Raw genomic sequence first — 27,666 nt, forward strand, 5'->3', positions numbered from 1 at the left:
AACTAGAAGCATTTAGTGTCCTGGAGGCCAAGCGAAGAAAGTGTTTCCAAGGGAGAAACACTGGCCTATCAGCCAGATGGTGCCAGAGGAAGAGGAAGATGAGAACTGAGAAGGACCACTGGGTGTCCGCACGGTGATCACCGGGACACTTTGACCAGAAATGTTTCAGTGGGGCAGAGATGGAAGTCTGATTGGAAAGAATAGGTTCAGGAGGTGATGAAGTAAATGCAGGTGAGCATACACAACTCACAGCAAGTTTTACTGTCAAAGGGAGCAGAGACGTGAGGTGATAGCTGATGGGGAGTAAGAGACAAAGGAGACATTTTTAGATGAGAAATCCCACAGCATGCTTATAGAGATAGGAAGAGCAAAAGAGGGAGAAAGGCAGACAAAAGAAGGAACAGGTCTTAGACAAAGCAGGAAGGGATGGAATGCAGGCACAGGGAGGTGCTGCCTGGGGCAGGAAGGACCATCTGGAGACTCCTAGCCCAGGACTCTTCCTGCTGTGTACTGACACATCTCTCCACTGCGATGACGTCTCCTTTGACCCTACTTATTTTTTAATTTATTTATTCACATCATGAATACATTTTTATTTTACAAAAAATACTGAGGTATGTAATGTAAAAAGCCAAAGCCCTCTCCCAATTTCATTCCCTTTCCCAGAAGAAAGCCCTGTTATCAATTTAGTGTCACTTCCTACAGACCCTTTCTGTGTATTTGTGCATAAAGAAATAAATGCTCTGTTGGGGTTTTCCTGTAAATGACATCATACTGTACATAACATACTATAAATTAGTGCTTTAATGATACTTCTTGAAACACTTCCCATTCTTGTGCAGTTCTGCATGGTATTTCATAGTATGATTGTTTTATTCTCCTATTGATGGACAATCAACTTAATTCCAAAAGCTCATTAATTCCAATAACACTGTAATGAACATTCTATGGTTCTCCTTATGACTACATGTGAGAATGTCTTTAGAAAAAAATTGCTGAATCAGAATGTATACATTTTTAATTTTTTATAATCCTTCCAGAAGGGCTACACCAATTTACAGTCCCACAAGTACTGTATAAGAATACTTGTTTTCCCACAGCTTTGTCAATACCAAGTATTGCCCATTTTCTTAATTTTTTCCAGTCTAACAAAAAATATTTTACTGCTGTTCTAATATGTAACCTCTTGATTACTAGTGAGTTTGAGAATTTTTCATAGGCATTTAACCTCATCTTTGTCTTATCTAGTTACCCCCTTTCATGTTTCAGCAACCACCAGTCAGGGTGACGTCAGTTCCTTTTGACAGCCTCTCCCTACTAACCCCCATCTGACTATATGGTTCTCTCTTGTGCTCCTATTTTGCCCCGTCAATACCAATGTCATCTCCCTTGTCCTAACTGTTTACTCACTGTCTCCCCACTCCACCCACCCCACACCAGACTCTGAGCATCTCTAGTGCAGGAATCAGACTTGACATCTCACTGGAGCCCTAGCCCCTGGCACAGTGTGTAGCACCATAGCAGGTACTCAATAAAAGAATCACTGACTAAGTTTATAATGACATCACTTTACATTTACAGAGTGCAGTACAATCTACAAACCTCCTTCCCTTGCATCTTCTCAGATTGCCTAAATCAAATCAGATTTGCAAGAATTAACATTTCAGGGAAAACACCAGGGACAAGGGAGGAGGAGTATAAACAGCAAGAGTTGAATCACCAGCTGCATAACGGGATGCAGATAAAAATAAATCAGTGTAGCTTAAGCCCTTGGACTTCTAAGTGTGTTCTATAATAAATGTTCTACGAGAAATTAGCAACATTCATCACAATATTAAAATAACTGCACAATCAACCAATTGGAGAAGATAAGTTTAAAGTAAAATTATCAATTCAGTAGTCAGGTAGAACAAAACAAAGGAGAGATCTGTTATTTGGTCAATAGCAGCTAAATTAAACATTGATGTGAATTTTTGACCGGAATGGTATAATTTTGCAGCTATCTAGATGGATCAGAATAAATGTACACCCTCCAAATTTTTCAAGTAGGATTCTTGTAACTGACTGAACTTGAGATTTTAGGCCATCTTATGATGCTCAAATATAGATCACAGAGATAGTTCATCAATATTCTTCAAAAACTGTTCTGTGAAACATTAGTTCCAAAGGATGTTAAAAGGTATTAAGCACACTTTTCAAAAAGATTCCTTGGTCAAATAAGTTTGGAAATGCTGGGTTAAATAAAGGGAAACAAGTTTATTCAGTGTAAGGTTTATCAGAGCCTTCAACAAGCCCCCAAAGCTTTGTATATCTCCAAGGTATAAAATAAAACATTTCCTAAACTAATCTGACTACAGAACTATGTAGAAAGTATGTGTGTTTTATGAGAAAAATACATCTCAAGAAACTAGCATTGCACAGAACATCCTTTGAGAAATACTGTTGAGATTACTAAAACAATCTTCTTCTATGCCACAAATGATCTCTTCAGATTTATAAGCATCCACAGGCTTAAATCCCTCAATCACAGTTTCATGTTTACCCTGATACAGTGGCCTAGAATCAAATCTGAGGCTGGCAAAAGCCAGGATGGAGAAAGCTATAAGGCCACAAGCTCAGAGAAGGCAGAGCAGGGAATCTTAGTGGAACGTTAACAGGTGAGAAGCCTTGTGCGAGCACAACAGCTCATGAATTATTGAACATGATGCCCATGAAGTCTATTTCCCTGTACTATTTTGCTGCTCCAAATTCAAAATCCATCATGCTGTCTTGCTAATCTTTTCATGTCTGAACTCCTAGGACCTCCTCTGCAGTCATCCTCACCCTTGCAAGCCCCCCTGCATAATTAGCCCATTGCCAGACTCTCTGAATACACAACGAGTCATATTCTGCATGTTTATCTCTCTCTGATGCTGAAATTGTGGTTCTTCTGTGATGCAGTGTATTAGGGGTTACACAGGGCTCTGGGATGTGGCTAGTTTCAAAGAGCTAGGAGGAATTTTAAAAGTTCTTTAATCCATCTCCCTGGCCCCATGCTGGCCTGACCTCCATCCACATTGGAAAGAAAGTTATCCACCCTTTTCTTAAAACTTCCTAGCAGTAGAGGTCCCTGAATAAAGCCTGTGTAGTCTCTAAGTTATCCAGCTTTATCGCAATCCACTCCCCTGTCCTAACCCTTCACATCAAATGTTACCGTTTATCTCTCACTCACCCTGTTGCTAGCCTTCCAAGCCCCAGTCTTTCTGTGTGTGTGATTTATTCTCATTCAGCTTCATAGGGTCTCAGAATTTATACCCAAACTAGGTGTGCTGCTGAAGAGAGTCAGAAGTAGACTTAGAAACTTTATCAGGATCTGATACATCACTGTTGCTTGAATAATATTTCACTCAGTTTATCCCAAAAACCTCTGATATGCTGAGCTCTTTGGGAAACTGTTTTGTTGCCTTTCTCCAAGTGGGTTCTGCTAGGAATCTATAGAGGAGGTGATAATTTTTTCAGTTTTAAAACAACCCTTTTAATTTGTCTGCATTATTCTCGAGGCTTGTTCTTAATTTTACTCTCTTTTGTTTTGTTTTTCTTTCAGCCATAGTGAAATGGAGTTTGGGGGGGGGAGGTGAGGAGGTCATTAGAAGGCTCCCAGAGAAAGTTTTTTTTGTATTACCTGCGCCCCTGTTGGGGAAAGCAACTAGTAGACATTCTGAGATTAGTTTTGAATTTTGGTATTAGAAATATAAATGTGACTAGTGTGTCCTCAGTGAAACGGCTATACTTCCCAGGCCCTACAATAGATGGAGCTGATAAAACTGGGAACTTAATATGGTGACTCTCTAAACCTACTCCTAATCTGAGGACGTCCATACATTAGACGCTGGGGAAGGTGTGAGGAAGGGAACTTTCAAGCACTCCTTCTCTGCACCCCTCAAATTATAGGACTGAAGCTGTCACCTCTTTCTAACCCACTGGACTGGGTTTTGACGCACAATAGAGGAAAAAGAGAGAAATAAAGACCAGATGGGAAACTTAAGTCCAAGTAGGGAGAGGGGAGCGAGAGGAGGGGGTTTGAAACCACAGTGGTGATCACAGTTACCCTCACTGTGCACGGTGTCCTCAGTTTAGCCTATTAATTCAAGTTCTACTAGTTCCACTGACCTTGTATATAAATAACTTTCTATTAAGCCATCTTCTCAATTTATAGGCATCTCAAATATTGTATTACAAGCTTCTCAACATATTGTATTGATCCCTCTAAGATAGAGCACTGCGTGAGAAATGCAATTCCTGAAATTTGTAACAGAGATTATGTATTAAGAATGGGGGTGAAAGAAAATAGCAACTTTGATTAGGTGAAATAGTTTCTAGTATTTAGTATTACAAAATCTTAATCCCTAAATTCTAGATGCTATTTATGTCAGAAATAGTAATAGAACTATTCGCCTGTTGATAAAGATTTCTATGTCCTTTCTGTAATGAAAGGTGCAACTAACTGTATCTATAATATTAATATCCACACTACTCACTCTCCATGATCAGGTCAAGAGCAAAATAATATTTCAGTACATAAATTCCATTTTTAGAATTATCAAAATACATTTCTGGCTAAATATTGGTAACAGTTACTTTCCCAAAGGAAACTAACCCCTCTTTATTGACCGTGAAATTATTTTAGTATTGAACTCAGATCTAATGTCCATTTCCTATTTGCTTTTTCAAAATATAATAAAATAGTCAAGGCAGAGGGCATAAATGATGCAGTGTATAAAGTATTCATTTCAGCCTTCTGGGTAAGATAGAGATTGAACAAAGCATTTACTTCTCTTCCTTGAGAAACCCCACTAAAATGATGGTAAATGAATTTGTCCACAAGGACAAAGAGAACACGAAGAGCCAACAGCCACAAAATGTTGGAAGCCAGAAAGTAGAAGGACAAGTGGTAACTGACTTAGTTGATTCAAGAAAGTTGCATCACATAACTAATTATTAGAGAAATGCAAATCAAAACCACCATGAGATATCACCTCACATCAGTCAGAATGGCCATCATCAAAAAATCTAGAAACAATAAATGCTGGAGAGGGTGTGGAGAAAAGGGAACCTTCCTGCACTGTTGGTGGGAATGTAAATTGATATAGCTACTGTGGAAAACAGCATGAAGATTCCTCAAAAAACTAAAAATAGAACTACCATATGACCTAACAATTTCACGACTGGGCATATACCCTGAGAAAACCATAATTCAAAAAGACACATGTACCACAATGTTCATTGCAGCACTATTTACAATAGCCAGGACATGGAAGCAACCTAAATACCCATCAACAGATGAATGGATAAAGAAGATGTGGCACATATATACAATGGAATACTACTCAGCCATAAAAAGAAATGAAACTGAGTTTTCTGTAGTGAAGTGGATGGAGCTAGAGTCTGTCATACAGAGTGAATTAAGTCAGAAAGAGAAAAACAAATACCATATGTTAATGCATATATACAGAATCTAGAAACATGGTACTGATGAACCTAGTGATAGGGCAGGAATAAAGACACAGAAGTAGAGAATGGACTTGAGGACACAGTTGGGGAAGGGGAGGCTGGGCGTGGTGAGAGAGTAGCATAGACATATATACACTACCAAATGTAAAATAGATAGCTAGTGGGAAGCTGCTACATAACACAGGGAGATCAGCTTGGTGCTTTGTGACGACCTAGAGGGGTGGAATGGGGAGGGTGGGAGGGAGGGTCAAGAGGGAGGGCATATGGGGACATATGGATAAATACAGTTGATTTACTTTGTTGCACAGCAGAAACTAACACAACATTGTAAAGCAATTATACTCTAATAAATATGTATAAAAATAAAAAATAAAATAAAAATAAAATTTTAAAAATTAAAAAAAAAGGAAAGTTGCATTCTAAACTAAGAGGAGGGACAGCTGAGAAGCAACCCAGTCTACACTGCAGAACCCCAAAAGCCCTGGGAACTGGCTTCATATGGTAGCTCTCGAAATGAAAGTGAGGTTAAAAATGGGTATTGGTTGAAAGATTGCTGAAGAAGTAGTTAGATCCTCAGATCTCTTCCCTTCCCTTATTCTGATGTAAGACTATGGTTTTTTCTCTGGAGATGCTAAAATCATAAGAGCTTCTGGACTGGGAGACACCAGACAAAAGCAGGTAGGAGCACCTTCCTAAGACACAAGCATGCTGAATCTGAGGTCCCCGGCCCCAGAGGGCTGGCAACCCAGCTGGAGACTAGAAGACCCTTCTCTGGGGAATCTGCACATCCCAAGAGGAAAGCCCCAAAGACTCTGACAGCAGGGATTCCCCGAGAAAGGCCCAGCCAGCCTACCCTCTAGTGAGGACCATGGACAGCAAGTCACATCCAGCAGGCCCACTTTGTAATCAGCTTTTGAGTTTTAAACTAGTTTCCACTCTTAAACATAAGCCAACAACCCAAGATCATCAGATATCTGAGAAAAACCTCAAATGTGAAAAATAACACAAAAACAAAGAGAAAAACAAGATAACAGAGACAGTGCTCTAAGGGGGAATTTTTTTAACTTTAATTAATATCCTACTTATAAAAATAACTAAAATGAGTATCTTCAAAAAGATAAGAGGAGATATTACATTCATGAAATAAAAACATTATACCAAAATGAAAGAAATATTCAGAGACCAAAAAAGATCATTCGGAGATGATACTAGCGACATAAGATGAATTTCATAGATATATTGAAAAACCAAGTTGAGGATATTACCCAGAAAACAGAACAAAAGACAAAGAGATAAAAACTAGGACAGAAAAACCAGGGAAATGAGACCACCAGTCTAGGTGACCCAATATCCAAATAATAGGAGTTCCAAGAAAGGTAGAAATCATCAATGGAACAATTCAAGAACACCTCTCAGAACTGAATGACATGAATTTCCAGGTTGAAAGGGTGTCTAACACTGAATGAAAATAGAACCACACCAAGCCTGTCATCATGATGCTTCAGAACACTTAGAACAGATGCTACGCAGATTCTCAAAGGATTGAGGTACAGAACAGCTTCAGGCAACAGCACTGAGAGGCCAGGAGCCAACAGATCGAGTCCTTCAAACTTCTGAGGGAAAATGATATTAACCTAGAATTCTATAAGAATGCTGGATATCTATTGCTGTGTAAAAAGTACTCCAAACTTTAATGGCTTAAAACAAACCATTTTTATACCTCACAGTTTAGGAGGTCAGGAATTCAGGCAGAGCTTGGTTGGCCAATTCTTCCTCTCCATGTGACATTGACCATGGACACGACAGTATTCACTTAGTGCTGGGCTGGAGAGTCCAAGAGGGCTTCACCCACGTGAAGGGGTGCCTAAGAAGGGATGACCAGGAGGCTGGGTTTAGCTGGGTAAACCTTTGCAGGTAGGGCTTTTTTTTTTTATAAACTTTAATTTTTGAACAATTCTAGGTTTACAGAAAAAAATTAGAGCAGAAAGTACTGAGAGTTTCCATATACTCCCTCGCGTCTTCAATTCCCCATATTATTAACATCTTGGGTTACTGTGGCACATTTGTTATAAATGAAGAGCCAAGGTTGATACATTATTCTTAACTGAAGTCCATAGTTTACATTAGGGTTTACTCTTTGTGTTGTGCATTCTGTGGGTTTTGACAAATGCATAATGACATATATCTACCATTACAGTACCGTACAGATTAGTTTCACTGCCCTAAAAAGCCCCTGTCCTCCACTTATTAATACCCCCTCCTTCCTCTTAACCCCTGGAAACCACTGATTTTTTTTACTGTCTCCATGTTTTGCCTTTTCCAGAATGTCACATAGTTGGAATCACACAGTATGTAGCCTTTTCAGATTGGCTTCTTTTACTTAGCAATATGCACTTAAGCTTCCTCTATGTCTTTTCATGGTGTGATAAGTCACTTCCCTTTATTCCTGAATAACAGTCCATTATATGAATGTACCATGGTTTGTCTGTTCACCTATTGAAGGACATCAATAGGTGATGTCCACTGTAAGGTTGCTTCCACTGTAAGGTTGCTTCCCCTGTAAGGCCTTTTTACATGGTGTCTCCAGAAAGATAGACTTCTTAGATGGTGGCCAGGGCTCCAAGAGACCAAAGATGCCAGGAATCTTAAAAGCCAGGCCCAAACTGACATAGTGTCACTTCCACCATATCTTATCGGTCGAAGAAGTAACAAGACAGCCAAGATTTAAGGGTAGGGCTGTCAAAGATAATGAGGCCATCCTTAAATCTACTACACCAGTCAAGAGGCAAACTGATAATTCTGGAGACCTAGTTCCTCTTTCCTACTGGTACTTAGCAAGAAGCTGATTCATCTCATTTGGAACTTCTTTTCAATAAAACAATTACCTATCTCAGAAATTTATTATTATTATTATTACTATTACTATTATATAGCAACTTATAAACACCAGAACCTATTTTTCCTTAAAATTTTTAGGGTGTGCTAGATGCGTCTAGTCTAGCTATGTCCTGTCAAAAACACCTTTCTATGAGAGTTCAGGGACCAGGTGAACCATGCTACTTCTCTACTTGAAGTTTTTCCCCAACAAGTCCTATTAGTCCTTATTTGTATTTGTATTTACAGTGCAAACTGTGTTTCTGGGCCCACCCTCTACCTCACCAGCAAAACCTCACCACCCTACACCTCACCAAGTCAAAAAGAAAAACATTTTCAGACATACAAATGCAAAAAAAGTAATGTTACTTCACACACAACCTTCAAACGTTACTTAAAAGTACTCTCCATCAAGAATAAGAAAAATGTGGTCTTCCAGGAAATAGGATATCTAACAAGTCAGGAAGGAGTGAAGAGAATCCCCACGATATGAAGAAGGGAGCTCCCAGGATATCTGCTGTGCGCTAGAGTGAGAGGGCAAGAGGATCCAGGAAAGATATCCAGAAGAAGATGAAATTAATAAACTATCTGATATATCAGAGCATATTAAAAAGAGATCAAACAACTGTGAAAAGGTTTAAGGGTGAATTGATGATAAATACTTAAGAAAATTAAACAAAGAAACAAAGGCAGCTATTAACTCTAGGGAAACGAAAGAGTTGTGAAGAGAAGAAAAAGCAATCGTAGATCTGCTGTGAATAGCTAAATCCTCCTCTTGGTGGTGGGAAGTGAATAGATAATGCCAAAGACTAAACATCAAGAAGTAGCCTTGAAAGTATGTTATTTAGAGATAAGAGAGGAAATATGAAAAGACTTAGCCAAATGAGGCTGAAATTAATTGCAGGGGATGGAGCAATGGGGAGGAACGGAGTGTGAGATTGCTGTTTATCACTACAGGCCTTATAGACATAAAGAGCTCAACTGTTTTTTTCTGTAAGGCTCACCACTTTGCTCACATTCACCTTTTCAATAAGGCTTGCTCTGACCACTCTAAGCCTAAAGTGGCAGTTCCCCTGCCTCTCTTTTTTCCATAGCATTTACTGTCTTCTAGCATGCCCCATAATTTGCCTGCTCATGATATTTAGTGGATTTTTTCCCTGCCAAAATGTCAAGAACACAGGGGCAGGGATCTTTGTCTTTTTCATTTACCAGTATGATCCAGGTGCCTTGAAGAGTGCCTAGAACATAGTAAGACTCAATAAACATTGTTCAAATAAAATGAATTTGATTTTTAAAACTGTGTGCTTGGGTAGCTTTGATTTTAAAGAGTAAAATAAATCACTCACCTCAAACCTCTACCACAAAGCAAAAATTCCACAGTTCAAATATTGCTCAGAGACCTTGGTCTTCTATTAAGAAATGTTAGTAGTAGTTTCTTTGGCGGGGGGGGGGGGGTGGTTAACTGAAGTATAGTTGATTACAGTGTTGTTTTAGTTTCTTTTTCACATTCTTTTCCCTTATAAGTTATTACAAATATTGAGTATAGTCCCCTATGCTAAATAGTAGGTCCTTGTTGGTTATCTATTTTATATATAGTAGTGTGTACATGTTAATCCCAAACTCCTAATTTATCCCTCCCTCCCTCTTTCCTCTTTGGTAACCACAAGTTTGTTTTCTATTATTATTAGTTTTCTCAGACTTTAGAAAGAACACTACTTGCAGCACATTCCAAATGCCCAAACCTGAAGCACTGAGACAGTTGGCAAGCACTGTAATACAGTGAGTGAGACTTACATAACACTTAAAAATAAATGGTGATTTGTGTAAGGTTGTGAGATATGAAGTTTATTATAATGAAAAGAAGATAAAATACATTTGAGAAATAATGGAATATGTCTGAGTTTAATTATTATTCATTAGTTTATACCTGGTCTTGTTGCAAAAGGGATTTTAGGAAGCCTATAAAAGTATAGAGAATATAACATTAAATTACATTTAAATTAAAGTTTGGCAAAAGAAGATAGAAAATCAAAGATGGACAAAGAGAAGCCAAGAAAGTGACTTAAAATATGTGCAATTATAGCCTGATGCTGATTGAAAATTTGTCTCTAAAATCTGTGTCCATTAGTATTAGATTCAGCTGTAAGTAACAGAGAAACTCAGCGTATAGGCGGTTTAAATAAGATGACAGATGAGTTTATTTCTCTCACATGTGCAATCCAGATCTGATACGGGAGCTCAACTCCACTGGTCCTCAGGGATCCAGGGCCCTTCCAGCTCATCTTTCTGCTTTCTAAGGGTAGAACTTATCCCCGTAGTCCAAAATGACAGCATTCCTATCATAGGCAGCAGAATGGAGGAAAAGGACTAAGCAAGGGTCACCTGCCAATTGCTTCCTGCCAATACATTCCCAGAAATTGTCACTGGGTACTTCTACTTCCACCTATTGTCCAGAATTTAGTGAAGTGGCCACTCCTAGCTGCAAGGGAAGCTGAGTAAAGCAGTTATCATTCAAGGCAGACACATGTCCTACTAAAACTTCTATTAAAATGGCTGAACTGAAATGGATCTGAAAGACAGGAGTGTCTGCCACAGCTTTACAACAACCAAGAGAAGAAAGGGAACATGGTCAGCTTCAAAATAACCGAGTTGGTAAAAATGGCCAATTGCTCAAGAGACTTAACAGCAGTTCTTGGTTAAAAGGTCAGAAAGGGATGACTGGCGGTCTTCATAAAATAAGGAAAAGTTTAATCTTATCACATCAGTGCAACCCAATTTGTAGAACTGTTTCTTGTAACAACTCCTAATAATGTACTGACAGTTTAGAGAAAATGTGCAGAGATTTGATTTCCTGAGTTCATTTTCACATTTAAAAAATCACAATAAAAGCATTTTTCTTTTAACTCGATCGTGCGAATGTCCTAACATTAAATATGCACATATATATTTGTTTCAGAATTAAAGAAAACTCTATTTACCTTCGTTTACGGAAAAGAAACCACTGCAATCACAGGGACTACCAGAATATTGCAAAAAATGGTACGTAGCGTTCCATTTAAACTTTCACCAATGTGTCTTTACTGATTGGTTTTATTTCACAAGCACTGCGAAAGCAGAGAAGTAGATTATAATGAACATAGAATAAAATGAACAGTCTCCCTTTCCAATACCACTTCCTTTTTTGAAAGAAGGGCCCAGGGTTTAGAGCCCTTTACCCACAGCAAAAGAGAACAGGACAAGATACAGTTAAGGCAAAGACCACGGGGGCGCCTCAGTCATCCATTAGCAAAGTTCTAGAAAGGCCAAGGTGCAGGGCATCAGGGCCAGGAGGCAAGACCTAAGTGAGTATTAGCAGAACAAGCGCTGAGCGAAATCATTGCAAAGACTCTGCCCTCCCCTGTGGTGCAAAGTCTCCCACATTTCTACTGGGGTTAGAGTTTTAAGAAAAATAACTAAGAGTTTGTGGCTGAAATCCCCCAAAGCCATTTTAAAAAGGAACGTGTCTTCAGAGTGTGTTGTCATAACTTTCAGGTCTCGATCAGCTTCCCATGTTTCTCACACATCTGTGTCTTCTGGGCTTGTTTCTTTCCTGTGTGGTTCTCATCTCCCACCTTGGACCCAAATTCAGTCCACAAGATTTTGATGAAACTCCTGATTGATAAACCATGGCCTGGCTGGTGCCTAATGAGCTGCCAACTAATGTTTTGTGACACATAATATAGAGATGGCAAACACTTAGTGTGAGTGTTGCCACTCCATCTTCCGAAGCCTGGGGAAGATGTTACTAATCCACCTTGGCACTCTTGTCTGCTACACTCAGATTCTGCCTCAGCGAGGCTCACAACACAGCACACCTGACAATCATCGTCAACAGATTCGACTTGGCACATAAAGTTAAACCTATTTGCCATCCCTATGCCGTCTCTAATCAACAAGAGCATTAAGGAATTTTCCACGCAGTACAGGTTTTATCTAAATATATGACCTATGAATAATGTCTTTTTTATGATACATATTCCACACAGAACAAATGTTCTATTCTAAGGACAACACAATTTTTCCTTACTAATAAAGTAATAGCTGATTGTTGATCTCTAACCAAATGCTAAGAACAATTTATGTATATATTCCACCTAATCCTTTCAACAAAATATAAAGCAAGTATTTATTCTATTACATATTACATATTATGTTGCTTCAGTCCTAAGATACCACTGATTGTATTAGCTCTGCAGACTGTTAAGGGAGGGAAAAGGAAGGAAAAATGATAATGTACACATTGATTGCAGCTCTCAACCCAATATCAAATGTGTTAAAATAGATTTCTCAGAATTGAGAATTTGTAATGATATCTTCACTGTTACAGCTGAGAAAACAAAGGCGTAGCAAGAACCAAGAACCTTGTCCAGGTCACAGCAATAGGAAGTTGCGGAGCTAGAATCTGTACCCAGCTTGTCTCGCTCAACTCAGACACCAACAAAGACAATACAGTCACTGGTCTGTGGTCTGAGATTGACCCCCAGGAAGAGATCAGCCTTGTCTCTCTGCATGTGAATGTGACCAACAGTTTATTGGAAAGGTGTCATCGAACCTGGCTGAGAATGGTCACAGACACAGAGTGAATGCTGACCCCTCGTTGCTCTCTCTCTTCTCCTTTGATGAGATATTCAAACATCTCCAGTGCTGTCAAAAGCTCTCTGTCAGTGTAGACTGTAAAAAACAAAGAACACAAAAATACCCGTGTGGAATATTACGCAGCTCTAGAAAAATAAGGGTTAAAAGTCCATATATTTCTATTTAAAAAGACAAAACACCACCAAAACAAAAATCAGTATATAAAATTGGATGGCATAATTTAATTCCTACTATATTTTTAAAAGAAAAGAAAAAACTAGCTATACATAGGAAAATTGGTAGAAAATACACCAAAATCATTATGTTTGATAAATTAGGAGTGATTGCTTTCATTTTTTTTTTTTTTTTTACATTTCTGTTTCCCACAGATTTTGGTTTTTATATAGAAATAACAACAACAACAACAAAAACCTAGAAGGAAACTAAAAGAAAGAACAGTAAGGATTTGCCCAAGGTCCCCAGCCAGGGGTACATGTTAGGGTGCAGAATAAGGAATAGGATTTGGCCAGAAACACAGGCTGGAAGCTGCTCTCTCCCCATGTGCCTATAACACCAGCATTTCTCTCTCACAAGACCCAGACATGTCATCTCAACGTCACTTTGTTCCCACAATGAATGCAGCCATCTTTTGTAAAATCAAAAAGACCAAAGTAAAATTCTCTGAAAAGTACTTGGTACAATTTATAGTAGACATCTCTCTTTTTGTGGTACACTGTCTTGACAGCATTTCTTTAAAATTCAGATTGTGAAGGTAAAAAGAGAAAAAGGAGATGGGAGGAGATCCTAATCATGAAAAAACATGCGTGTCAAAATTTGATTGAAACCCATGGCTTCTGTCAGACTTTTATCTAATGAATAGATGCCAGGGTGGAGTTGCAGCAGGGGGGTGGTATTTCCTTTATTTTCTTTAAATTCACGATCCTTAGAAATATAGAGAGTGTACACTTTGTCTAGTATAACTTCTTTGAAGATGCTTCTTGACTATTTTTCTAAGGATGTAATTCTAAAGAAAAATTTTTTTACGTTTCTCATAGTTACTCATTATTTAATGTTCTGGCTTTATTCTCCAGCCACTTTTCCTGTTTTCTGCTCCTCTCCTCACTACGGATTTTTCCTTTGATATTATGCAGCATGTAACCTGGCTACCAGCGCCAAGTTATTTCAATTACTCCCCAAGGTTTTTATTAGATATAGAAAAAGTCAGCTTTCTACAGCCTGCATATTTATGGCTACACTTATTTTTCAGAACCAGCGAGAGAGAAAGAGGAAAAAGGGAAGAAAGAGTTGAATGGAACATGAAAGCGTTTCTTACAAATCGTGTAATAGGAGTTAATTTCCTTTTGAGGTTTATATGCAAGATCTCAAAAATTTCTGTAGATACCTCTACCATGAACCATTGCCAGTGATTATAAGGCATTTGTAAATGTAAACTGTCGAAGTCATTTTAATTTGGGTATTAATTCATTGACGTGGGAGGTTAGGCACAGCAAGATTCTTGCTAAACCTTCTTTACAATCCACAGAGGAGGTGGGTTGCAGCAGCCCTTGCAGCTCCTAACGTGCCGATATGGTGGCCTGGATGGGGGAGGAGGTGCAGTGAAGGGGGAGAGGGTCAAAACACCATGGGGTTGGCTGGGTCCTCACAGAGCACCACCTTACTTCTCAGAGATGCAAGCTGAAGCCCAGAGAACAGAGAGCAGATGCCTTCCCCTCCTTGTTGCTTCATAAAATCTTTTCCCTTTGCGCATAAAATAGCAGACTGGTTTTGAATTTAGGCCCTGGAACTGGTGCGTGACTTGGACAAATCGTTATATTTCTCTGGTCCATTTCTGCATCTATAAAATGGAGATCACGGTTCAATGACCACAATTGCCCAAGGCAATGCCGGGATCTCGTTCGTGGTTGCCTAGACAACAAACCAGCTCCAGTGGGATTCTTCACCCCATTCTCCTGGGGAAAAGGTTGCACCCAAACTCAGTGTGATGATGGGGTTCAGGGGACAAACCTAGCCTTGTAAGTTTGCCTTTTTCCCAATAAAGTCAATGCCTTAAACTACATCACATGACATGAAGGAATTCATCACAAAATCCGGATGGGGTCCCCTTTGCAAAGTGGGGGTGATAGCAGTGCATACTTGAACTTCACTGGGCTGTGGTAAGGTTGAATGCGGAAATAGAGTGCTTCCTGGCCATCCACCGTTGTTGCTAACTCCACCCACCACCTGCCTGTTATTTACTCAGCATTTTAAAAAATCAGTCACTTTTTCAAAATAAATTTTTTTAAAGAAGCAAGTAGATTTGAGCTGGGATGAAGTGAGAGAGTAGCATAGACATATATACGCTACCAAATGTAACATAGATAGCTAGTGGGAAGTTGCTGTATAACAAAGGGAGATCAACTTGATGATGGGTGATGCCTTAGAGGGCCAGGACACGGAGGGTGGGAGGGAGTTGCAGGAGGGAGGGGATATGGGGATTTATATATATAAATACAGCTGATTCACTTTGGTGTACCTCAAAAACTGGTACAAGAGTGTAAAGCAATTATATTCCAATAAAGAGCTTAAAAAAAAAGAAAGAAAAATCAAAAATTAATTTAAAAGACACATGTCCATGATGGGAAAGCCTGTGGCTCCCAGAGTTCAAGGGAAGAAAGAGAGGCGTCTAGCATTGCGTTTCCTGGCCCCTGGGGACCGTAGCAAGCAGGAAGTAGTGAGGATGGGTGAGGGGCAGCCAGCCCCACCTAGAGAATCTGTCAGAAAGAAGGGGGCGTCCTCTGGGAGGAAAAAGCTGGGCTAGAGATAGGAGGCGGCAGTGATGGAAACTGGTAGATGGCAAGTAGAAGGTTGACAGAGGGGAGCTGGGGTGAGTGATAGAGAAGAAGTGAGGGGACTGCAGAGGGAGCCCTGGGGAATGGGAGGTGGGTGCAGCCTGGGAGGCAGGCTCGGGGCTCCCCTAGAGAGGCTGGAGGAGACAACAGGCAAGGGCAGGGTTAAGGTGAGGGTGTAAGAGCTGAGGGTGGGGCAGTGGAGGACCCCTAAGGATGGGCAGGGCAAGAGACGGGAGCTGTGGATGGAAGGGGCTGGAGAACAAGCCCTGGCTGGTTGCGCGATGAGGGCTTCCACCTTCTCCCCAGCAAAGATCACCCCTCAGAGACTAGAGCTTCAAGCGTGGATGCCAGTCAGAATTCAGCTGTGGACCCCAAATCACCTCCTGTACCCGTGCTGCATGTTCCAGCCTTTGGGACCTCATCACAGGTCTCGGACCTCGGGCCTCATGCTCAGGGAGGACTCAGTAAATATTAGCTTTTATTCAGCCCTCCGTGAAGCCCTTTATCCCTGCCTGCGTTGTTGCATTTCCTTTTTTGTAGCTGAGTCATTTGCTTTAAGTCTGGCTTCCCAGTCTGATGGTGAGGGTGAGCGGCATAGGAACCAAATATGTACCCCCAGCCCTGAGCGCAGCCTCTGCTGCACGTAGCAGGGACTTGTCAACCCGACACACTTTTTTTTTTTAACTAAATAACTCTCAGGAATTATGCTTAACCTTTGAAGAGAAGAAAAGCACACACAGTAATCTTTTGCCAACCTGAATCCCTCCATGGTGGGCAAAAACCACGAGTGACAAGATTATGCTTCATCTAAAATAAAGTGTAGAAGAAAAACAAATGTTAACATGAGGTTCAATATCAATATGTATTTTAAAGTAAATAAAAATTCATAAGGCATCTACTTCTAAAGTAAACAAGACTCATCCACTTTAAGAAACAAGCAAATCCCAGCCCTAAGTCTCCTTGGCCACGCAGCCTGCAGAGGAGGGCGCTTTGACTGGCTTAGGGGCTGCACCAAGGATCTCTTTACAGGTTGCAAACAGGACTTTACTAACTTGAAATAGAATGTCTTTTTTGCTGGCAGCCTTCCTCATTTTTTTTTTTTTTTTTTTTTTTGCAAGTTTGGCAAAACCTTGGGGTTGTTTTGTTTTCAGAAAGTCGGAAGTGCTGAAGAGCACGTGTTCTTGGAGGCGGCCATCCATACAGTGAGAGGTTGCCCCGCTCTGTGTACCCATATGCTCACCCACTTAGTGGGAGAGTGGGGAGCAAGGGACTAATTGCAAGTATATAGATAAGAAAAAGGGAGAATTTTAACATTTGTGAAAGTGCATGTGCTTGCAGCCTCACCTACCCAGCCCCACCCCGGTCCCCTTGCCACAAACCAAATTCGATCTTGAACATCTTCTCTACCCACCCTCCATCCCTCACACCCCCCAAAAAACTTCATCTTGCTGGTTCCCTTGTTTAGCCTTTGGTTAAACCATCTGGAGAATGGGAGAGAATCTGACAGACCTGGAGACACTAGGAAAATGGGGGCAACATTCAGGGCAGCATGTGGTATTCATATTCAGACCATCTACAGGATAAAGTCTTAGGAAGGCTAAGTGGGTGGGATGGGGAGGAAAGGAGAAAGTCAGGCAGCGAAGGGGTAAGGGAAGAGTTTCTAAAGCAAATTGAAGAGGAGGCCTTGGAGCAGAATCAGAGTGAGGGGAGGAGGTGGAAGAGGAGAGGGGAGTTCTACATGATGCGGGAGCTGTGTCCATGACAACTGTGAGGCCAGCTCAGGGCTCCTTCTCATGACTCTTGGATTGTTCCTCCTACACATGACAGCTCAAAGATGAACCACATGTGATTCACATGTAAATCACATGAGAAAGAAGACCACCTTATTCATACCCCACAAGATAATGCAACTCTCTTGATGCTCTCCAGTGAAAGATCAGGAGAGGTGAGCCCCAATTTCATCAGACTGGTCCTTCATGCCTTCATTAATTCTACAGTTATTTCTGAGTGCCAGTCACTGTCATAGACACAGAGGATAAAAAGACTAAAAAGACTAAATGCTAATGCATACCTAGACTATGTTCAAGTCCTGACCCCTCACTGGCTGGCTCTATTACCTCAGTGAGCCCTTCCATATTCTGAGCCTCAGTTTCCCTAAAATAAAGGACTTAAACCTTATAATCAACATCCATCCAAGCTCTACGATTTAGACACTCTAAATTAGAGCATCTTAGACTGGCAATCCTCTGGCTCACTCCATGTTTGTTTTATTTTATTATTTGTTTTTTAATACAGTTTATTGCTGATATTTAAAAATCAAGAGCTTTTACATAAAAGTCCAATTTCCTATTTATCTTCAGTCGCTCTGGCAACACAGCCACACTCTGCCTGGCAACCACGGGTTGGTGCTAAGTAGTGGCCTCCCCTTCAGGTGAATTATGTGCTGTGTGTTTGGCCACAGTTCTTCTCTGCTCCCTTCACACATGGATTTTCCTGTGGCTGTTTGAGAGTTCAATCCTGTCCCAAGTATAATGGTCAGCAAATATTCTCAGGAAAGTGAACTAGTACTTCGATGCACAACATGTCAGAAGGTGCGAAACTGAGGAATAGCTTCAAAGACTTGACCAGGTCCTGGGCATCCAGCAGAAGGACAGAAGCTGCCTCTGGGAAATGTTCTAACAAGAGTAGACATGGGGAAGAAATCCATCCTGCTCCTTTACTTAGACCTGATCGAGAGGATTTTGGTTCCTTAACAAGCCCAAGAACTGTCAAAGGAGCTTGTCTTGGGCACAGAGACACCACTATTCAGGGCTTACTCCAAGCCAGAAGGAACAGGTTGACATCCTTCCAGTCCCCAGGCAGCTAATGGTCTTTCATCCATGAATGCTGCCAAAGACTGGTGGTCAGGGCACCGTCTTCCAGGGTATCAGTTAACAGGATGGGCAGATTCAGCTGGAGAGTGGTTTGAGTTACTATTGTTATTATTACTTTTATAGACTTTAGCTAATGTTTAGTACTGCTTACTTAGTTCAGATTGCTTTAACAAGGTACCATAGAGTAGGTAGTATATAAAGAGAAGTGTATTTCTCCCAGGTCTGGAGGCTGGAAGTCTGAGATCAGGGGACCTGCATGGGCAGACTCTGGTGAGGGTCCTCTTCCAGTTTGCAAACTGCTGACTTCTCGTTGCATCCCCTGAAGACATGGCAGAAGGAGAGCGAGCCAGTTCTCTGGCTTCTTCTTAGAAGGACATTTTTTCCTATAAGGGCACAATATCCTCACAATCTGATCACCTCTCAAAAGCCCCATCTCCAAATACCATCACAATAGGAATTAGATTTCAGTGTATGAATTTTGGAAGGAAACAAATATTCAGTCCATAGAAAGTGCATTCTCTAAGCTAGGCATTATGCTAAGTACTTTACATGCTCTATCTCCATTCAAGCCACACAGCAACCCTATTTTACAGATGTGAAAACTGAGGCTCAGAAAAGTTAAATTGCCCAAGGACCATTAGCTTGGAAGAGTGGAAACTCGTGTCTGTCTCCTACCAGATACACCAGAACATGTCTGTCCCTGCTCCCCATCATGCCACACTGTCCCCCTTTTGGATTCTAGCCTCTAAAGCCACCATCTTGCTGTCTAGGACAACCAATACCTGCCCTGGATGCAGCTAAATATCAGACTTAGATACCTTGATCCGGCATTCTGTGTCAGCCTTCTTTATCAAAAGTGGTCCTCTCAGAAAGGAAAAGAGGCAAGGAAAAAGTAAAAGAAGGATGAAGAGAAAAACTACAAATGAGTATTAATCCAGGCTTAGCTGAATTCAATTATTCATACAAGAGCTTATTATTATTATACACCCTCCCATCCCCTAAGATCTCTGTATTAGAAGAAAAAAAGGGTTTGTACCTTTAACTGAGCAACTGCTACTGTAGTCTTGCCTGTATTCAGTCATAACCTGAATTAAATCATGAAGAAACATAAGACAAACACAAATTGAAGGACATTCTGTAAAATAATTGGCCAGTACCCTGCAAAAGTGTCAAGGTCATAAAAGGCAAAGAAAGACTAAGGAATCAGCCCAGATTGGCTAAAGAGACATGAAACTAAACACAACATGTGATCCTGAATTGGATCCTGGCCCTGGTCATTTGTGGCACAATTAGTAAAATTTGAATCGGGTCTGTAGACAATATATCGTACCAATGTGAATTTCCTGATTTTAATCACTGTACTATGATTATGAAAGACGTTCACATTTAGGGAATCTGGATGAAAGGGTATGTGCAAACCCTTTGTTGTATTTTTGCAACTTTTTGTAAAATATTTTGACTTTTGGAAATAATTTCAAAATGAAAATTTCAAGACAATTTTTTAAAGCCACAGTATTGGAAGAAGCAAAGAAGTCACCTTTGCCAAACAGAAATAGGCCCCCAGTAATTATTTGGTGAACCTAACCACTGGGTAGAATATTTGGTCTCAACCCAAGATGGTGAGAGGAGATAAGAGAAATTATTTATAGCAAGACAACTAGGACATTTCTGTTTGAGAGCCATGATTCAGTGTGGTCACAACAACAAAGAAATATTTTAATACCAGTTTTTGAGATGCTTGAGACAAATGCAGATGCTTACAGATACACTATAGGGCTACAGGCATCAAAACTTGTTCTCTCTCTCAAAGACCAAAAGTATCTCCAAGATACGATGTTTAATTGTAATAGAAACTTTTGAAAGAGAAGCCTTTCAGTGTGACACATTTTAAGCAGAGGGACACATTTCCCTCCTTTTATTAGAGGACGTCATTCCAATTTTTAATACTTTCTGGAATTTCAAAGAATCATTAAAGAATGGAGACATTTTGATTCCGGGGGGACTATTTCTTAGGATTTATCTATGCAGCCCTTCCTGCCTTATGCTTGTTCCATGAAATTCATCTAAGTAGGAGCAGGGCATCTGACAGCAATTATAATATGAAGAGTGTATGCTTTTGGTTCTTCTGTTAGGTCAAGATTCTCATCCTGTACCTCTTGAATCAGCACACCTGCAGAGGGCAAATTCAGAAGCAAATATCTTACACATTTGTATGTAATTGTTAATGGCAAGGGCTCCTGAAGTCCTAAGGGGTCTCCTTTCAATTGATCCCTTTTGTTTAGGACTTGAGATAAAGAACGTCATAGGGAAAGTTCACTGTTACTCCTGTTGATAGTTTGAAGGAACTTGCCAGTTTTTTGTCAGTTTCAAAGCATCTTGGGATGTGCCTTTTACCTCTGGTCTTCTCTTTTACTTCCCTTCCCCTCATTTTCCATTTGATTCTGCCCCACCATTCCGTCTGTTTCCTCTCCAATATTGCAATAGATGCTAGAAACAGAAAGGTGAACAAGACAAAGTCTCTGCCTTCCAGGAGATCATAAGTAAACAGAAAAGAGAGACAAAAAAGGAAACAATTATGGTTCTTGTAAAAATGACACTAAAATGAGGTAGGTTGAGGCCTCTGGAGGTGAGAGACATTTAACTCTGCCTGGAGAAGGAGAGGAAAACTTCAGAGAAGATACATTTGAACAGAGAGCCTTGCAGAAAAAAGTAGGAATCCAAAACCCATGGGGAGATGGTGACTCAGTACATAGATGCTCCAAGGGCAAAATATCTTTGGGGAAGAAGGAGAGACAAGTTCAGCATGGCTGAAGGATACTTGTGAAGCTATGCCAAATTTTGAGACTAGGAGGTAGATTAGAGCCGCTCTGGAAAGGCTATTATATTCTTTTAAAAATATATGTTTGGGGGAATCATTTATCTAGTTTGTCACAGAATTTCAGAACCACACCTGTGAATTTGAAAGCACTTTCAGTAATAGAAACACCATCAGAAATTGCCACAACAAACAATTATTAAGTGCCTAGTATTTTGAGCTGAAGGTCAGTGTATTAGTCTGAATATTTCTGCTTTTTACAAGCAAACATTTTTAGAGAAAAAAAGGAATTTAAATTTCTCATGGCTGATTTTTTAACTGGATTATACTAATCGTGCTCTTCAAAATGCTTCCTAAATTTATAAGCAAAATCTGCATTATTTAAAATATAATGAGTTAAGTGACATTATTAGATTTATTTTAGGTCAGTGTATGACACCACATTTTTCACGAGCGATTTATACTCTCTGTAATGCATTCAGGTTTCTGGTTCCACGTATAATGGAGTAAGCAGACTCCACCCTGTCTGTCCCACCGAATGCAGCTATAAAACCTGGACAGAATATATGGAAAAGGTATTGGAGGACTCTGGAAAGTAAATAGTAGCCAACTGAAGAAGGAAACCAGAAATGAGGAGTTCAGCCAAACCAGCAGTGAGGTTGGCGTTTTGTTGTCCTCTGATATCTCCCAACCTAGACTCAGTGCTGCCCAAAACCCAGAAGAGGACAGTGGCACGCAGAGATGGCATCAGAAGAAACCCTCTAATTCTCACTCTAGCAATGGGAAAGAAGTCTCTTCCAGTGACAGAGCAGCAGTGAGGAGGTGCCTAGAATTCTGGGTGGGGGACAGCTTTTCTAGTTAGAAGAGCTGTGCTCCCAGGAGGGTGGGGCACATCCCTTATTGCTTATTTTCTCACCCTGGCCTCTCATCTCTAGTTAATTGGTGAGAAGCACATAGGAGAGTAGGGGAATGAACGTTGGGGCTTAAGGATCAAAGGGGAACCCCAAGGAACTAGAAAGGACCGATGAGCTCCTAGAGAGGGAGGAGCTTGGGAAAGCAACATCAGAAAGTTGTGTATGAACCCCTGGGCTTCCTCTTGAGCCACACATGCATGGATCTGATCCTTAACTGCATACCAAAGACTCTGAGAATTCAACTTGAACATAGACCGCTGCCCAGGTCCCAGAATGACCACTCAGTGGCACAGACATGAGACAAATCAGACTACTACAGAGGCTTTGAGAGTGGAACTGACATTGAAATCATAACCAGAAGGCTGGTTAGAACTTGCCACCTGAACCTAACTGGGTAGATTGCCTAATAAGACAAAAGTGCAAGGCTCAGAGTCTTCTAATACCCAAGATGCCCAGGATAAAATCCAAAATGACTCAGCATACAAGGAACCAGAAAAATCTCAACTCACGTGGGAAAAGAAAACTAACAGATGTCAGATGTTGGAACTATCTGACAAAAAACTTTACAGCAGTGGTTGTAAAATACACCTCGTGGTCCTTTTTACAAGTTCGCGTATAAGAATTAGATCTTGTAAATTCATATTCTCATATAAGAGCTGAAATCATCTATTTCAGTCATTACTAATGTCTGTCATGAAATTGGTACCCGAAATGGGTTACGAGCTGAGATGCTGCTTAGACCTTGAGCAAGTCTCTTTCCTCTCTGGGCCTCCTCTGTAAAGTGGGCTACCTGATTGCATGCTGTCAAAGGTCCCACCCAGCACTGATGCTCCAAGACTTTATACTTGACATCTACAGATTGCCAAGAGGCAGAGTTATAGGGCTAGTGAGGCTGTAGCCTCACTTGTCTGGTGACCATATGGATTTACCAACTTGAGATATTTAACCACAATTGATTAAGGCTTTTGTCTCTTTCCACCCTGGCTTCTCTTTAGATCAGGTCTCATTTTTGTGCTTTGTGTTCTTTTCCTTAAAGAAGGTCCTCCAAATTATATAATCTTCAGGACTCGAAACCTGGATTATGCCCCTGTCCTATTGAGAGAATTATAACAAAGATGGCACTAAACTAGAGATTTGTTTCTGAGTCATGTGTGGAAATCATCAGGTATTTTATAGGGCATTAGCTACCAAGTTCTTCTCTTAGGACTTCAAGTGAAGAAACACCTACTTTTCTTTCCATACTCAGCTTCACCGCTTCTTCAGGGCTCCTTGGAATCCCTAACACTTGATGTTCATTACTTATTAACAACTTTAAGCTTTATAAGAATAGGGACAATATCTTTTGTATTTACTGATGTGTTCCCAGCATCTATTACAATGCCTGGCACATAGTAAGCACTCAATAAATGTTGCTGAATGAATTAATTTATGAAAGCCTATTACACTATATATCATATACCCCATCTCTTTCCATGAAGAAGTTGAGACTGAGCACTTACTCTGGGCCAGGCACAGAAACAAAAAATTACAGGCTCACTTAGAAGACCATTAAGAGTGTCTTACCAGTTGACTCAAATGTCCAGAATATGAAGAACTTGCTGCTGTGGTCAACACTGATCCAGCAGTGGAAATGTAAGTTAAAATTTACTCATGAAAGCAGTAAATGCTGAGATTATGGGAAACCCTTCTGTACTTGCAAAGCACTATGTCTTATTTAAAAGGGACTGAACGAGCCAGAATTCAGACTTTTGTGACCAATAAGGACTCTGTTCTTTCCTAATTGAGGACAGGTAGATTCTCCATTGGATCACCTTGACAAATAAATAAATGTCCCTATTTCATAGTCAAAACTTTTCCATTTCTCTGAACGATCATTGTAGAGACCAGGTATGGACCTCTTATGGGTAGCGCCAGTTCTTCAAATGCTCACCTTGCTTTCTCACATCCTACAGGCTAGGAGCTTTCTCTCCTGCTCACACCTTCCAGTTCCAACTGCTTTACTAAGTATTTTCTGTAATCGTAGCAGCAGCAGCAACAAAATCAGCAGCCAAGAGGAAGTCTATATACAGGAGGAGAGAGAAAATAGGGCTTGGGAGGGGGAGAGACAGTAAATGGTGATGGGGCTGGCAAAGGGATAGCAGAACAACAGGAAGGGGGGACTAAGAAGGGGAAGTGACTTGGGAATTATGTAAACTCATTACGTAATCTCATAAAACTGAGGTTTCCAAAAGGAAATGGAAATTACGGAAGGTGCCACAACTTTGGAGAGAATAAAATTCTGTGCTCCTGTTATAAACACCCACCAGGAAAAAATAAACATATGGGCACTTCCTCTCTCCTTGGGTGGACGTTTGTCATGGCTGCTTTTAAATCCGCGGCAAGCCGGTGCCCCTGGCCCGCCATCTTTGTCCTGAGCAGCAGAGGGATGTGGGGGTGTGGGCCCGGGCAGGGGGCGCCCGTGTGGCATGCCGTGACAGGCTTTCATTTCCATTTTCCTCCAGCTCTGTGGGGGCTCCGCACCTCACGTTCCCAGTTGTGCTCTGGATAATGAGGGAAATTATTGGCCTGACCTGGTCCTTTCATTTTTTTTTCCCACTCATGGCTTGAGCTTTCATTCGTTTTCATGTCTCATTAAGAGAAAAATCAAAGAGTGAGAATTAAACACCTTCTGCTTTATGATCTTACTGAAAATGGGCCGCTGAGAGTCCCCGGGCTGGCACGGAATGAAGGGCCCGGCTGATGACAGGAGGGAGCCACCGCAGGCTCCCAAGGGCTACGCTCCTTCCCTTCCTTCTCGGGAACAAGAGGAGCCATCGCACACCCAGAAATACTGTGCGTCTCTCCGTGGGTCGCTCGGTGCTGTGAAGTCTGGCACCTTCTCTGGGAAGACATACTAGGCTCAAATCGCATTGCGTTTTCTGGGTTTGGATTTGCATTAAACCTTCCACCGGCACTCCGTTACGTGTCTGCCCCCGCGGATGCCAACCCGCAGGTAGAGGGGCTGTGTCCCACGCATCTGCTGATTCCCTACTATGTGTCAGGCACATGGCAAGTGCTCAGCAAGTGAGTGGAGAGGGTGAATGAACGCATGCATGCTGAGATGGACTGACTGCCTTTAATTTGTATGTCCACGTGCATGTTTCGTACTACCCCACCTCACGGCGAAAAGGAAACAAAGACAGTATGGCGATTCCTCAAAAAAATTAAACATAGCATTACCATATGGTCCAACTATTTCAATTACCTAAAAGAACTGAAAGTAGGGACCTAAACAGATACTTGCACACTAATGTTCATAGCAGAACATTCACCATAGCAAAAGGTAGAAGCAACCCAAATGCCCATCAACAGATGAATGGACAAACAAAATGTGATATGTACATACAATGGAATGTTACTCAGTCTTTAAAAGGGAGGAAATTCTGACACATGCTACAAATGGAAGCACTTTGAGGACGTTATGCTAAATGAAATAAGCCAGACACAAAAAGACGAATGTGGTACAATTCCACTTATGCGAAGTACCCAGAGTAGTTACATGTATACTGACAGAAAGTAGAATAGTATTATCAGAGACTGAGAGAGGGGTATTCTCTAATGGGTACAGGGCTTCAATTTGGGAAGATGGAAAAAATTCTGGAGATGGGTAGTGGTGATGGTTGCACAACAACATGAATGTATTGGGCTGGCCAAAAAGTTCGTTCAGGGTTTTTGAAAGATACTGTGAAAAAACCTGAACGAACTTTTCAGCCAGCCCAATACTTAATGTCGCTGAATTGCACACTCAAAAGGGGTTAAAGTGTTTATGTTTATGTGTTGTATATTTTACCACAATAAGAGAGGAAATAAAGTGATATTCCTTTATTGTACTAACATTCCTGAATCAGCCAAGAGAACATCAGTGCTGCCCTTACAGCTTGCATCTAGTTCTATGTGGAAAAGGAGGCAGTCTCCGCATGGTCAGATGGTTGTTTTTGTTTTTTGTTTTTCATCTTTATTGGAGTATAATTGCTTTACAGTATTGTGTTAGTTTCTGCTGTACAACAAAGTGAATCAGCTGTATGTATACATATATCCCCATATGCTCTCCCACCCTCCCCATCCCACTCCTTTAGGTCTTCAGAAAGCATCGAGCTGATCTCCCTGTGCTCTGTAGCAGCTTCCCACTACCTATCTATTTTACATTTGGTATTGTGTATATGTCAAAGCTACTCTCTCACTACATCCCAGCTTCCCCTCCCCCCCACCGTGTCCTCAAGTCCGTTCTCTACATCTGCATCTCTATTCCTGCCTTGCCGCTAGGTTCATCAGTACCATTTTTCTAGATTCCATATACGTGCATTAGCATACGGTATTTTTCTCTTTCTGATTCACTCTGTATGACAGACTCTAGGTCCATCCACCTCACTACAAATAGCTCAGTTTCATTTCAGAAGGGTTCCATCATCAAAAAATCTAGAAACAATAAATGCTGGAGAGGGTGTGGAGAAAAGGGAGCCCTCCTGCACTGTTGGTGGGAATGTAAATTGGTACAGCCACTATGGAGAACAGTATGGAGGTTCCTTTAAAAACTAAAAATAGAACTACCATGTGACCCAGCAATCCCACTACTGGGCATACACCCAGAGAAAACCATAGTTCAAAAAGACATATGTACCACAATGTTTATTGCAGCATTATTTACAATAGTCACAACATGGAAGCAACCTAAGTGTCCATCGACAGATGAATGGATAAAGAAGATGTGGCACAAATATATAATGGTCACATGGTTGTGAGGGGACACAGGCCAGCATGCTCCTCATGGCTGTGCACTGCCCTTTCTCCTATGTGAATTTGCAAGAACACCCACTGGCCTTCCCGCAAGCTTCCAAGCCTGGAAGCTACAGGAAAATCTTCCTTGCCCCTTGAATTGTACCACCCACCTGAGGATTACTCACTAATTACTGCAGACTATCTTCCAGGGGACAAAGAAACAGTAAACCTGTTTAGGTTCACTCTTTCTAGACGCCCAGTCTAGAGAAGCCATGTCACACAGGGAGCCAGAGCTCAGCCTCACAGAAGGGACTGAGTTTGAATTGCAGCTCTCCAAATGATTAGTTGTGTGGCTTTGGGCAAGTCACTTTTAAGTGAGCCTCAGTTTCCTCATCTATAAAATGGGAATACTACTATGCCTATCTCATACTGTGGTTCCAAGGCCTAAATGAACTAATAATATAAGTGCTTAACAGAGTGTC

The 27,666-nt window shown here is 40.9% G+C and overlaps 1 protein-coding gene across 2 annotated transcripts in view; it reads left to right on the forward strand.

Annotated features, from left to right (window-relative positions):
* AOAH (acyloxyacyl hydrolase) overlaps positions 1 to 27,666 on the forward strand; it is a 163,846-nt gene that overhangs the window by 103,226 nt on the left and 32,954 nt on the right. For both annotated transcript variants that reach the window (XM_057732690.1, XM_057732692.1), the window contains one exon: positions 11,321 to 11,403. In XM_057732690.1, the coding sequence (XP_057588673.1) occupies positions 11,321 to 11,403 (83 nt within the window). The remainder of the gene's footprint in view (positions 1 to 11,320; positions 11,404 to 27,666) is intronic.

This window comes from Hippopotamus amphibius, chromosome 4, assembly GCF_030028045.1.
Source record: "Hippopotamus amphibius kiboko isolate mHipAmp2 chromosome 4, mHipAmp2.hap2, whole genome shotgun sequence".
In the NCBI taxonomy this organism is placed as follows: domain Eukaryota; kingdom Metazoa; phylum Chordata; class Mammalia; order Artiodactyla; family Hippopotamidae; genus Hippopotamus; species Hippopotamus amphibius.